A 15,007-nucleotide genomic window follows, 5' to 3' on the forward strand; every position below is an offset into this window, starting at 1 on the left:
AGCAGGCAGACTAAGTTAGCGTCCAGCTGATGATCATAATCAAACAGTTCGCAGCTAAACAGCCAAAACAGAGCTAAAGGGGGAAGTGAATGTTGGATTTACATTCACTAGGTGGGCAGAAAAATGTCTCCAAATGAATGATAATTCTACTCTGTGTCTGCTGGATGTGTCAGTAGGCAAGTGCATGCTAACAGGTTTGACATCACAACTTTAATACATGATAATGTGTGTTGTGTTTCCAGCCTGTCACACTGCCCACTAGTGGCTGTAAAATCTATTAATGCAGGTTTGAGGAAACAAGATAATAGAAATAATGCTGCACCTCAGCATAAAAATACAGCACATTTGTAAATGTGAAACAAATACAGAATGCAACCAGGAAACCTTGCATAATGCATGAGACTACTCTGCATTTAAGAAACATGTCTGTGTGTACTCTTGAGTCGCAGGAAAAAGCTCCTTGAAATGTATTTGCATAAGCTAACGAAGTGACCTTGTTTGATATTCCTGAGAAAAATACGTTGACCAGGTCAGATTCTGTTCTACTGTCTTTTTTGCTTTTCAGATTTTGGATATGTATTGATCTTGTACAGATACCTGTGGACCAGCTGCTTTAATGTGATTCGATTTTAAACTTGTCCAAGTCTCCTCGATGTTCAGAGCGCCTGAGGCTGATCAATATTTAATCTGTCTCTGTGGTGGGATAGTCCTTGTGAGTGTTGTCATGTTCTTGAGTTGAACTGTATTTAGTTTCTGGTAAATTCCTTCATCAGACGGCAGCAAAGAGTCTAACAGGTGCCTGCTGGTACTCTTCTATTGCTATGCGTTTCTCGAAGTGAGAAACTCATTTTCATCGCCTTCGCTCAAATGCTCATGGTGACAATGCTCCATCGCGCCTTTTGTTTATTGCTATTTATTGCTGTTCAATATGAATACTGTCTGTAAACTAAACTGCCTCGTGGGGACTTGAAAGACTCTTCTCTGGCACTGCTCTACTGTCCTCAAATGTCTCTCTTAGTGTGAAGTCAATATTGCCGTGGGCAACAAGCTGTTAGGGGTTTGCCTTCAGGCCCTTGAAAGCTCTTATATGGGTCACGATAAGATGGGAAAAGCCCAGGTTACGATTATGCTTAGGGATGTAAAAGTTTAGTGTCCTACAGCTGCTCTCTACTGTACTCCAACAATTTCATAAACATGGCCTGCAGTGAAGCTGTGACTGAGCCATGTTACATTTTATGACTTCAGATTATGCAAGATGTGTTTATGCCGTGGTCAGCCAAACAAGATAGTTCAGGTGTGGTCTCATTTAATGTTGCATGTCAGTTTCTGTTAATGCTCTAGAACTTAAAAGTAGTGTGTCCCCTCCGAGTTGCAGTGAAGCAGGAGTTGTTGGTGTTTGTGATATGAAGCTTGGTAACATTGGTAACATTGGTGTTTCCTTTCTGGGGGCTGCTGGTAGAGTGTTTCTTTCAATGGTGCTGTTGTTATTAGCATTTTTTCTGCTTAGCTTCCTCAGTATAGCCAGCTGGCTAACTTTGCTTTGAGACTCTGCGGCCGAGCCCAGCTTAGTTACGGGCATGAGGTGGGTAGACAATGACTCACCAGGCAGGAATGTGAGAGTTGATCGGACTGCTACCTTCCCAGGTGACAGAGGAAGGCTTTCTTTCTTGGCTGGGTGGGACAGTCAGAGGTAGCTGTCAGAGCAATCCCATTGTCCATATGGTTTCATATGCCAGTTTGGCGGACACAACCCAACCAATATGACTGAAAAATCAAACAAATTTCCTTTAGCTGGTTGGGAATGGTTGTGTTTCAGTAACTAGGCTTCTTTCAGCTCGCCTTAGCTTCAGCTGTTTGTCCATGTTGGATTAAAAGTGGGGTTAGGCAGAGTCAGGCACTGCTAGGATGGGGACGGTAGGAGCCACCACACTGAGCTTCACAAAACCTGACGTCACAGAGGCTACGTCCATGTTTTTGCACAGTCTATGTCTATTTTTGGAGACTGACTATGCCCTCTAGTCCACCATTTTGTGACTCACTAAATTAAACATGATTTGAGATTGCCATTACAAAATTGTATCATTATTCCCCAATTGCAGTCGGTCAAATAGATCCACCAATCAAAAAATGCGTGTTTTGAATTTCCCTGAATGGGAGATTTGAGTTGGATTCATACCTGGGAATACTGCATGTCAAACCTGTGGCAGGCTTTGTCTCAGTGATTTGTTACACCTGTGAGTGTCATTGTCTGTGACAGGAAAAATGAGCACACCATGGACACCAGGTCTGTAAAAATGATTTTGAAGGCAGCGAGTACTTTCAAGGGTGAACGACTCATAAAGTGAATTGCCTGTGTGTCTACGGCTGCGTCCTCCCAGCAATAAAAGAAACCCTTTTTATTTCTGTACATGATAACTGAGCTTTAATGATTGAGGATCGAATGAGGCCCCCAGTGGGCTCTGAAATGGAAATATGAGAGGTCAGTAATGCGATGAGGGAGATATATGGTAGCTATTTGAAATTGATAGATGCCTTCAGGCTACATCAGGGATCTGTCTGCATTGGTATGTTCAGTGTATCTATTGGGAGTGTGGCTCATGCAGCAAATCAGTGAGTGCTCGGTTTATTGCTGAAAATTGAAAAAAAAACAAGCAACAGTTACAATATGGGAGAAGCAAAAGAGGATAGAAGAGGAATACAACATGGAATGTGGGTAATAAACAAATATTGAGCTGAGCAATCACATTATTCAAACTGTATGAGAGTGATGCTGCAGCCAGTGGCCAAGAATTGCAATACTGTGTACAAGCAGTGATGATAGATATCAAGATCAAGATATCATGTTTTAAAACCGCACAAGCAGACATTTGCAACTGAAATGCACTGCAGACCCCATACATCCATCATCTATAGCCGATAACCTTTGGAGGGTGTGTGGGGGGGGGGCATCCCAGCTGACATTGAGCCAGAGGCGGGTTACACCCCGGGCAGGTTGCCAGTTCATCACAGGGCAGACACAGAGAAACAAACCATTCATGCTCAAATTCTTTCTGCAGATCCCAAATGATGCACTTGGTTGCCTTCCAGAGTTTGACATGCATTGCTGAATGTGGTTGAAAAATACAACTTCCTGTGTTGTCTGTGTTGCGTTTCAGTAGAGCTGCAAACATTAGTCGATAAGCGATAGACAGAAAATTAACCAATTGAGTCATTTTTCAGAAATAAATGTCAGACATTTCATTGTCTCTGTCCTACATTTTAGTAAACTGAATACTTTTGCTTTTTGTTGGATGGATAGAAGAATATGTTTGATCAGAACACCTAAAGCGCTGGGACATCATGATGGACATTTTTTCTGTTTTCTGACCCCACCACATGATTAATAAAAAAAATACTGTTAGATTATTTGATAATAACCTGCCAATCATTGCCTTCACTGAAACAGAATTCGAGCGAATTCAGTGACACTGAACACAACATCTGGTCTAATGTACGTTTCAGATGCAGATGTCTCCATGTAGGGTCAGAGAAAATGTTGTGACCACCTATTTAAACCATTTGCACTGATTAAAAAAAAAGCAGTGTCAGCCTTCATCTGCAGCGTTTCACCTCTTGCTCAACTGGAAATGTTCATTGTCATGTTTTTGTAATCGGGCTGTGAGCATTATGTTGATTTCCAGCACAGTCGTGCCTTTACAGCTGCCCTTGACAACCACAGCCTCTTGAACATCGTCCTTTAGAGCGATTAAGATAAAATAGAAGTTTATATGAGGAGTTTAATTCACACGTTACAGCATTACAAGAAAGAGTCTAAAGTGGAAGGAAACCTATAAAGAGCTACAGAATTTAAAATGAATAAATTAAACAAAATAACTAATTAGCCAAAGACGTTCCAGAGCTAAATATTTATACTCCAGTTGTACAACACCACAGGCCATACTGACCTGGTAAGAGTTAATGGCGACAAGGCAGAAGAGTGTTTTCTAAATCGACTGTGAGCATGCAGGAGTGGAGAATTTTGTTTATTGATCCATAAGATGCTGCTGCACACACACACACACACACACACACACACACACACTGCAAACACATCAAAAGACTCAAGGGAGAGACGGTGTGAGGGCAGGAGCGTGCAGACAGACTGCAGTAGCTGCCATCAGGCCCACACAACTTAATGAGACAGTAATCCGGTCTTCCTTAAAACCGTTGTGACCTCCTTTCACGTGGTAGGTCACACTGTCAGCCAAGTACAGTGCACTGGGGAGGTAAACTGATGCTGAACAAGAGACGAGCTACTTGCTCTTATCCCTCACAACAATCTTGTAACAGCACTTGTTCTTGCAGCCTTTCATGACAACAGAGGCTTTTTCTTTATGCGTTTCAATGAACCATTTAGTCATCTGTGCATCTGTCTGTCGCTCCATTCATGCGTATACTCATTCATATCTGTCATACAACAGAATTAAATGTATAAAACTAGCAAGGACAGGTGGGTGTATTTGTAAAGCACCAGCGAGGTGCTACAAAGTGCTTTACATAGACATAAAAGACTTTCATTTGTTTTGTCTGTCAATGACTGTAACAAAAACAGGGTTAGGAAATGTCTCTTCTTTGTAAAACCAGAAAGAAAACAAAAGATAAAAATGCTTTCTCCATTTCTACTTGCAGGCTTGTGCAGAAAAACTATTTATAACACTATTTGTAAAAAAAAAATGAATAAAAGAAAAATACAAAATAAATAGTATAGTACAATATAGTATTTTTTATCGGGGCACATAGGGCGAACCTTGGAGCCCGAAATTATTTGTACCTTTTTCAACACCTTTGATTAATAAGTTGTAGTCAGTTATGACAGATTGTGACAATTTGCCTCAGCTGCAGGACTTGTTTTCACAAAGTGAGGGGTTGGTCCCTGGATTTTCACTGTCATTTTTAAAACAGTCATTGTTTTTTTTTTAATCTTAGAGACATGTCATTTTACATGGCTTGACCTTTCAAAACAAAAACATGCTCAGTAAGTGTTTATTGATCCACATACAACTATGTTATTTAAAAAAAACATTGAGTTTAATATGAAATGCGAAAAACCCAAAAAATAAAAGGTGAATATTTACATAGGTCAAATAAAATACTAGTGATACTGATCCACAGATTTCCATCTTAACCAGATAAATATCAGTTCTATTTAATTTTCAGTCCAGACTAAACCTGCCATCAGTACGTATTCATAATAAAAACTAATTAATAATCTTTAATGATCCCCTCCAATGAAAATCAAGTTTTTTACCTTGTTAACCTGTCCAAATGGTGTTTTTTATATTATACAAGACATGTCATGAGCTAAATAACCAGTCAACAACATCGCTGAGCATTTCTGCTCTAGAACTGCAGTTTATCAATGACAGTCAAAAGAAAAACTTGCATACTTAATGAGGCAAAGTTGTAGATTTACATCCAAGCCATTTTAAAGGCACGTAGGTATTTTTTCCATAGAAAAAAACTCCAAATATGTTATTGTGAGGAATAGAGATGAATTTTCAGGGGTTTTAAAGTCTGTTTTCGCCTCTGATCACAACACTGATGGGTGTGGTCAGTTGTGTGCTCTGTTGCACCTGTAGCCATACCCGACAGTGATGTCATGGAGTACTGACACACCCTAAAGTGTGCTTCTACATCACTACAGCAACCACTGGAGGTTTAACAGATACATGTCTTTCACAGTTTGTTAAGCTAAATTTAGAAGTTTCAGAGTTTGATTTGCTGATGTCTGAGGCACTGACTGTCCGATCTTTCCACCTGAATTGTAAAGAAAGGACCTACCAGAATATGATTCTGTACATGCAAAGCAATGCAGTGGCATGACCTTGATAAGTCTGCAAACGGCGCATTAAAAGGAGACATACTGAGAGAGTAATGAGTAAGAAAGACATTACATAACTGGTAAACTGCTGACATGGAGCATCACATATGGGACACTGTGCAGCTCTCACAAACCTGTCCTGATGCAAACCAGCGCCCAGTCTAATAACTAGTTCAGTCTACAGGACCTACAGGACCTGTTAGCAGTTCAGTCTGTCTGAGGAGGAGCTTTTATGATGTGTGTCTCTCTGCCCTTTTGGGATTCACAGATAAAATGGAAGCACTGGTCACAGTGTCATTAAATTCACCCCCCGGTCACCGTCGTCTGCCTCCACCACCCCAACCATTACATTCTGTAACACCAACCTTGCTGATACCCAAAAAACAAGAAAATGAGAGAGCAGCTCTCTCCTGCCCCGCCGGACGAGACTGACAAGGCCAGCGAGGTCACAGAAAGTTTGCCTCATCGGTAAAAATAACTTTTCTGTTTACTACTGCATTTGCGCCCCATGTGCAAGGTCTGTGTCCTCACTGCAGCTGCCCAGAGTTCAAATCCGACCTGTGCCCCTTTGCTGCATGTCATTCCCCTCTCTCTCATCTTATTTCCTGTCACTGTCAAGCTGTCCTGTCAAATAAAGCCATGAAAGGCCAAAACAAAAAAAAAGAAAAGAAAAGAAACAGCTTGTGGCAGTTAGGGAGAGACTTGCTGCACATAATAACTGCTGATTATAGCAGCTAATAGCAACGGATATGCATTACGCCCTCCCCATGGAGCTAGCGGTCTGCTGACTGTACCCAGATTGGCAGCTCCCAGTGAACACAGGCAGGCTGGGATGGAACACAGCACAGCCTCTGAGAAGACGGAGGCCGGTTTGACAGTACTGGGTTTGGCTCGCTCTTTGGCTGAGGGGCTGTGTGCTTAGTGCAACTGAGTTATCAAGCTGCTGAGGAGCAGGCTTTAACCGCGTAGGGCTTTAAAAACAAGCAATATATTCTTAAAATCAATTCTAAAACTAACTGGTAACTAGTGAAGGTCAACAAGAATTTGGGGTTATGTGCTCACTTCTGCTAGAACAAGTTAAAATCTGAGCAGCAGCATTTTGAATTAACTGAAGCCTATGAATGTTTCCTTTACTGATACCAGAGAACAGTGCATTACAGTAGATGAGTCTTGAGGTTATGAACTTCATGGGACGTTTTAGTTAAACTTGGGGCTATTTATTCATCAAATGCAAAGCACTTTGAATTACCTCATTGTGAAAGGTGCAGACAAATTGACCTGTTTTGCCTTACTGGAGTAGGAATTACTGGTGGTGTGTGTGTTTCTCTGCTGGAATCCTGGAAACCAAATCATTCAGAAGTTATTGTACTCGACTGTACCGTCTTCTGTCTTATGGGCAGGAGGTAACGACTGTCACTACTTAAAAGACATGAAAAATGACTGTAGAAAACAGATGCATCAGTTGCAAACAATGGAAATACTCAGCTAGGAAATAGAGGGATTGACTTAACTAAATGTACTGTAGTATATGAGCCGCAGTATATCCCAGGTTGCCATCCATTCACAGTTATGTTCATTTATACAGTGGCTCGGTGACAGGGTTCCTCACTGTTGAGCTCAACTCTGTTCAGCTTGTTTTCACTCAGCTCGCTTCACTCCATCGACCCTCGACACTTTTGCTGGCTGCCACTCTCACCCATTACGCAGATTCCCCGTCACGCCAAGATTTAGGGGTGCCTCAGCCGACACTTGCCAACACCCTCACACCCAAACACACAGCGAGCCGTCTTTGTTTATTTTTGCCTCATTAGCTAATTAGTCATCCACTCAGTCACTGTGGGCGCGCTCGCGTCTTGGCTGTCACTCGGTAATTGCTGAAATATGTTGAGACAACATCTAATTTGGACAAGGGTCGCTGGGGAGACGCAGGCTGAGACCTTTTCAGTTCTGGCTGAGATGAGACACTGAAGGATGAGGGAATCTGGAGGTTTTGTAAATGTTGTGCTGGTGGCGACCTTGACATGAGACTAACAGCCACTGTGTTTGGAATTGTTATGTGATTATGGCGTCCAAATGATTCTGATGGACATGAAAATGAGACGATCTTGATGCACCCAATATTTCAAAAAATAAAATGTTCTCCTTTAAGTCCTCCTCTTTGACATTTATAAGCATCATATGTGCTTATAACATTATGGCTATAAACGCATGTGAGGACATTTTCATCAGTCTGTCCAGACCCCAACCTCCACTCGTAGGAGCCTACAGGAGAAGTAAAAGTTTTAATAAATACATTTATAAATACTGACATTTGCCTACAGCTACATTATAATGGGTTTATAATGCTGGATTGTATTGACATGATTGTAAATAAGATGGCGGGAGGTCTTTTCCCATATGGACGTGAAAAGGAGTATCTAAGGTTAAGTGTAAGGCGACAGGTGGTTACATCTTGAGACTTAAAGCTGCAGTTTGGACCACTGCCTCCATAGCTTGGATTGAAATATTGCAAACAGCACAGGACAATGTAGCATGCTGTCACAGACAGATTTGTAGTGTCAGTCAGTGCCATATTGGCAGGACATGATGTTGGTACCATCCAAAACTGTTAAATTACTGTTGGAAAATAAATCTGTGTTGTTATCAGGCAGCACTTGGGTTAGGGTTTGGTTGGCTGGAACTCAGTGGCCTCCCCCTAACCCACCCTCCTCTCTATTACTAGAGCCACTAGAGGGCTTCATCACTAGAATGTAAACAAGTTTAACAGCTGCAACAACTGACACTGTTTTTCTTGTCTCTGTTCAGTCTCTAATTATGAGGTAAGCTACATGTAGAGGAGTTAAACTGACTGCAAACAACAGCAAACAAATTCATTAAAATATTGTACAGAGCCATAGTTTTGTGTAACTTTTTTCCTGTGCATGTAATTCAAGGAGCAAATAAATAACTAAAATAAATTACGTTTATTACCGTACAATTTTCTCCTTCCTTTTATGAGATAGACTCTCCTGAGACTCTCCTATATGCATGGTGGTTAAGGAGACCAATATTTTTTTGATCTCATTTGAATTACACACAGCATAATTTTGAAAGTCTAGAAAGTAATATTTGGTTGTGAAAGTAGTAAAATACCATTTAGTTTTGTGTAAAACCGCCCAGTGAACTACACCATCTTGCATTATATATGTCACCAACACCAACACGGCCGTCACCTCGGGATAGAAAAAGTATTAAAAAAGATTCAAATCGCAACCAAGTCCATGTCTGGGCATGTTGACAGCTGCTGTTACAGGAAAGGAGAGTTAGTCAGTTTTGTGAGCTAGCTTACTGTATATACAGGACCGGCTTACAAGGTTTTGGTTATGGGTTTCGGGGAACATTAAACAAAACCACATCACTTATGTGACTGGTGGGTGTTTAGTCTTTCTAATGACATATTTTCACTTATACTTCATTAGTTTTGTGACAAACTACGACTTTCTCGAGTAGAAAAACTATTGACAAACATCATATATGTAATTCATGGCACAATTCAGACAGGATGAAAACATTATTTTTCTTTCTCCATGTTTTTCTCTGAAATAATGTTCCATGCTGGTCCACCGGAAGGGGAGGGACTTGGCCTCTCTACGCTAACACCTACCTTCATGACTCACTGGGTTTTCCTTTGCATCAGGGACTGAGCTATAATATCCATTCCTGTTAAAGATGGATGCCTCAATGTTCAATAACCCTCCTGATGAGGCCTAATGAACACAGGAGAGACAAAATGAAGGCACAGTCAACGCAATTATAAGTTCACTGAGTTAATGATGTGCTCATTACGTCCAGCATATTGTGACTTAATCAGGATTCCTTGAGGGATTTGGCGCGGTGTGAACAATGTTGGAAATAATTGCAATAATAACTTTGATTAGATTACAGACATTAATATGAGTGGGAGAATATTCTGAGTATGTTTTATTGAAGTAGTGGGTTGATGAGTCTTTGGAAGATGTAAAGAGTAAAATTTTAAAATGTCACCTCCTGCGTTATCTTCCTTTCTCACCTGTTCTTTCCTCTTCCCTTTTACTCCTCGAACTCTACTATCTATCATTATTTTACTTTTTCTCTGCTCTCTTACACCCCAAACGACTTCTATTGTTTCTCATTTTCCTCTCTTTCATCCTTCACTTTGTCTCACTGATGCCTTTCCTCTCCCTCTGTCCTTCCTTATTTGCTCAATTTCCTCGTCCATCCTCTTCCTCCAGGCTGTCATGGCGGTGTGTACCAGAGGAAGCTGTACCGCGACCTCATGGTAAACTACAATCGGCTGGAAAGACCCGTCCAAAACGACTCTGCACCCATCGTGGTGGAACTCGGCCTCACGCTGCTACAAATCATCGACGTGGTGAGTGTGCGAGCCTGTTTGTGTCTTGGCAATGTACGGTGTAGAGTCTGTTTGAAGGTAGAGAGAAAATGTGAGTGTGTTGTGAAATTTATTTTGGAAATCAACACAGAGCGCGAGAGAGAAAGTTATGCTGAATGCTCTTCGTCAAACTTTTTGCACTTGGGACTTTTTCCAGGGTTTTTTGTTTTGTTTATGTTTAAGGTATTCCATCTGCTTTATCGACAGTGACTGTGGTGCATACTAATTCATATACTTGCGCTTGTTGCACTTTATCTTCCTCTGAAAACTGTTATTCCAACCAGTGGAGCCCAGCCCCCAACCCAGTGAGAATATTCACCTTTGAAAGAGCAAGTTCTTTGTTTCACCCCCTCGATCCTTTTTCATTTGGTGGCACTACAGGCCTTTCTTTCCGTTCTTTCATCCAACAAGAAAATTCAGTCTCAGTGTTGAGATATGCTCTGTCATATATTTTCCCCTCTCCTTCTTAGCTGCTCCTCACTCTCCCTCCCCCTTAGACATTTTTTTTTCCCATTCTGATCACAACTACGGTTATTATGTGTCATCTTTAAAGTAATAGTTTAACATCTTGGGAAATGTGCTTATTTGCTTTCCTGCTGACAGTTAGATGAGAGCCTGAATACCACTTTCACATCAGCATTGTTTTTCTCAATTGCTATCTACAGTAAATGCCGTCTTGTTTTTTCTCAATAGACGTGATGTTGAGTTGTCCCTGGAACAACTCTCCTCACACACAATTTCAATGAAGCTCACACACAACGATACAAACATCTAAGTCCTGGATCCAATTCAAGCCGTCGAAGGTCAACATGATCTCAATCCCAACTCCTCAAATACGACTGCTTGGTCAGTGGCCTTAAACTACAACCTATGACTCTCTCCAAGGGCTCCGTGGTCAAGTTAGGCACAAAACTACTTGCAAAGTTCAGTTAGATTTTCAAAATAAAGCTTGCTGACACACAGTCACGTTGTCAAATGGTTGCAGTTTGGTTAGGTTTAGGCACAAAAAGTACTTGGTTAGGTTTCTGTAAACATCCTGCTTTGTGTTTAATAACATTCAATCAGGTGACTTAGTTAACTCATGTTACATAATTTATGCAAGTTGTATTACTTGTGCAACATTACTTAAAAACAAATCAATGTTGTCACTTGGTCACACATGGTTTGTGAACCCCAGTCCTCTAGGGGAAGTCCTGTGTACAACCCACCCAACCACCACCTGACTTGGACTTACAAGGCGAGAGGGAAGCTTCCAAAAATGATGCTATCGGGGTAACTAGCGTCAAACTTAGAAGCGTAGGGCTTCTGACCGGGCTGCTGTAATAGTGAGAAGTGAGAAAGGGCTGCAAAAACATAGGCAATGTGACCTGCAAGGATTAATTCAGAAATAGTTTACAGAAATAATTTGTAGCCTAATACTTAAAAATAAAAAGTAAAATCACACCACTGACTAACCAGATAAACTTTCAAGAGAAATTCAAAACACCAGTCTTGACAGAGATCGTTTTTGTTGTAAACCCCCATTTTCAAAAATACCTGTATACGTGTAGACAGAGCCTAAATGAGCACATGGTGCAGCCAGTGATAGGCTATATTTGTGTGGAGTGTTTTTCACAAAAAGTCCACATATGTACCACTCGCATGCTGCTCTCATGCCTGGTGTCGCCAGTTTCATTGATTACAGTGGAAGCGTTGTGTTGCAGCAGCTGCTCTGTGAATGCGCTGCCATACGTTAAGTGTTAACTGTAGCCAGCCTGTTAGACTCCGGGAAGTCACCCAGCCAAGAAATAATAGAGGCCATAAAACCACAACATGGCATTTTTACACTTTGTTGTTGTACATGTTAAAATGAGAATCAGTGAGCGAGAAGAAACTAGTCCTTTAAACACTATCTGTACACTCACAAAACTAAACACAACCAGCTATCACAGTTTTTTTTTTTTTGCTTTTTATTTTCATGTATGCCTATAACATCTGAAGTGGTTTCTCAAGAGAAGAGCTTTGCTCAAAAGATCAGTTTTTATGTGTGTGTCCTGTTTTAGATCCACAAACACACACACAGAAACACACATAAACACACATAAACACAAAGAGACCCCATTTAGATTAATGGGGCCACAATCCTTCCTTCACTCTTTTTCACGTCAAACTTCTAGCTCCTAAATTGACACTTCTGTGGTTTGGGCAGATTTTCTGTCACATCTCATTTGATGTATTATTCTTTGTGCTTCATCGTGTGTTTCCTCCTGCTCCCTAACGCATGCACCTTTCCTCTCTCAACCCACACATAACCCCGCTGCCTGTTCGCCCCACCACACAGCCGAAGCACTCATCCAAAAAACCCAAGCCGACACCCCGTCACATCCCTGAGCCAGCCCTGTCACAAGACGTGCATGCAGTCTTCTCATGATAACTACATGTTGGTAAGAGCTGTACGCTCTTATGTGTCTTATTCTATTATTAATATAGGCAACTTTTCTACAGCACATATAGTATGAGAAAACATTTGAATGTATTCTGAGAGCTTGCAAACAGCAGACTGGAGACGGTCGAGAGGCGAAGCAATCCCCTGAGAGAACATATGGTGCTTTGAACACAACGTGACGAGATGATTTAGTTTTTTTTTCTGAAGGACGTTTCAATATAATAATAATTTGGTGTTGATTGAAAATGTGCTTTGATTATCGTAGTAGTGTCATTTGTTGAAAAGTTATTGCATGTTTTCATATATATATATAATATGTGTGTGTGTGTGTGTGTGTGTGTTTGTGTATATGGTTGTTAACTACATTGTTAGTTTACTCAATACATTATGGATAAGCTGGCAAGATCGTGTAAATTAATGCTTACTGGGCAGTTGTAAATAATGTAAAGCAGGTTGTGTGTGTGTGTGTGTGTGTGTGTGTGTGTATGTGTGTGTAATGTGGCCTTTGATTCGTCCATCTGCTCCTGGGCAACTGTCTAACCAGGAAACTGGGGCAGGTCGATGTCCACAAACTGGGTTCATCACCATGAATAATGACAGATACACAGACAGACGGGCAGACGTGGACAGGACTGGTCACCATCCACTATGTAAAGGGACACCATGTTCCTTATGTTGCTTACAAAGAAACCAATACATTTCAGTACTTAGATACTGTACTTAAGTACAAATCTGAGGTATGTGTGCTGTACTTTAGTATTTATATTTCATGATACTTAATGTAACTACTCCTTTATAATTCAGAGGGGAAAATTGCAATTTTTGCTCCATTTATTTCACACCAACTACCAACTATGCGATTAGTGGATGACCCTCTGAACCTCCTGCTCATCAGCCACCCAATTACTTAGACACTTAGACACTTTCACTTAATCTAAGGTAGTATTGATGCTTTTACTTAAAGCAATAGTTCGACCTTTTAGGAAATACTTTTATTTGCTCTCACATGGAGAGGATTAAAGGAGAACAAGGATAAGAAAATGAAAATTTAGTCATTTTCTACTCACCCCCATGCTGATGGAAGGTTGGATGCAGCTTCGTAGTCCACAAAACATTTCTTCACAGGAGCTTCTCAGCAAAACAGTGTTGCAGCATTCTCCTAAACAACTGAAGTAGATGGGGACTTGTTTTAAAATGCAAAAAAACAACTGAAAAAAACACATAAAATGGCTCCACACAGCATATGTCCTGTGGGATCGAAGTCGAAGTCGAATTAATTTGAAAAGATGTCATTTAAACCCTCTTTTAAAGCTTAAATCTTCACTGTAGCTCTATGCTAGAAGAATTAGTGTGAACCTGATGTGGGTGGATGAGCAACAAGGGTGTAACTATTGTCTTTTCAAATTAATTTGGGATCTGGGCTTCGGGAGACCTGGATTACAACAGACAAGCTGTATTTTATGGTTTCTCCATCTATTCCAGTTGTTTAAAGTGAAACTCTCGCCAAAATGCAACCTAGCTTTTTTTGTGAACGTACCCGAGTCAAACCTTCGTGTAAAAGCATAATTACGACGAAAAAGCCACTTTTAAGATTTACCATAGTTTCGTTTTCGGGCCCAAATCATTTTCAATTGCGTGCTAGGGGCAGCTGTATGGTAGCATCAAAATCGCTATTTTTAAAACACTAAGAAGACTCGACACAACATGAAACTTTGCTCGTAGCATCACCAGGGTCTCTACACATGAACACGAGCATTGAGAACATTGTTTGTATACAGAGTTTACTAAAAAGAAGGTTTTTGAACAACTCACGCTAGCAGTAGCAGTAGCCGTCCTGCCAGTCGAGATGCGTAGATCCCCGAGTGTGGCGTAACATGGAGCTTTCCACCTTCACTTTCCTCCATGGTACGCCGCACTCGGGGATCGACTGGCAGGATGGACAAAAAAAAGCCTAGGTTGCATTTTGGCGAGAGTTACACTTTAAGAGAATGCTGCAATGCTGATTTGCTGTGAAGCTCCAGAAATGTTTTGTCGACTATGAGCTTTCCATCTGCATGGGGGTGAGTAGATAATGGGTGAGTTTCTTGCCAGTCAGTTGATTATATTTTGTGAAATTATAATGAAACATTTGTTCAATCAATCAATCAAAAAAAAAAAAATCATCCCCTTTGAAGGATAATTTCCAGTAACTTCCTGGACGCTAATTTAATGGCAATTGCTCAGAGCCATAAAATAGTTCTGCTAATTTTAAATTGAACTTTTTATGAATTCAACAAATGAGATATAATGTGTTAATTAGTGAGCTTTAGAGGTG

At 40.8% G+C, this 15,007-nt stretch overlaps 1 protein-coding gene across 1 annotated transcript in view; it reads left to right on the forward strand.

Moving 5' to 3' along the window:
- LOC141000574 (neuronal acetylcholine receptor subunit alpha-7-like) overlaps nucleotides 1–15,007 on the forward strand; it is a 49,447-nt gene that overhangs the window by 2,943 nt on the left and 31,497 nt on the right. The window contains exon 2 of the mRNA XM_073471347.1: nucleotides 10,111–10,250. Within this exon, the coding sequence (XP_073327448.1) occupies nucleotides 10,111–10,250 (140 nt within the window). The remainder of the gene's footprint in view (nucleotides 1–10,110; nucleotides 10,251–15,007) is intronic.

The sequence above is a fragment of the Pagrus major genome, chromosome 1, assembly GCF_040436345.1.
Source record: "Pagrus major chromosome 1, Pma_NU_1.0".
Taxonomy (NCBI): Eukaryota; Metazoa; Chordata; class Actinopteri; order Spariformes; family Sparidae; genus Pagrus; species Pagrus major.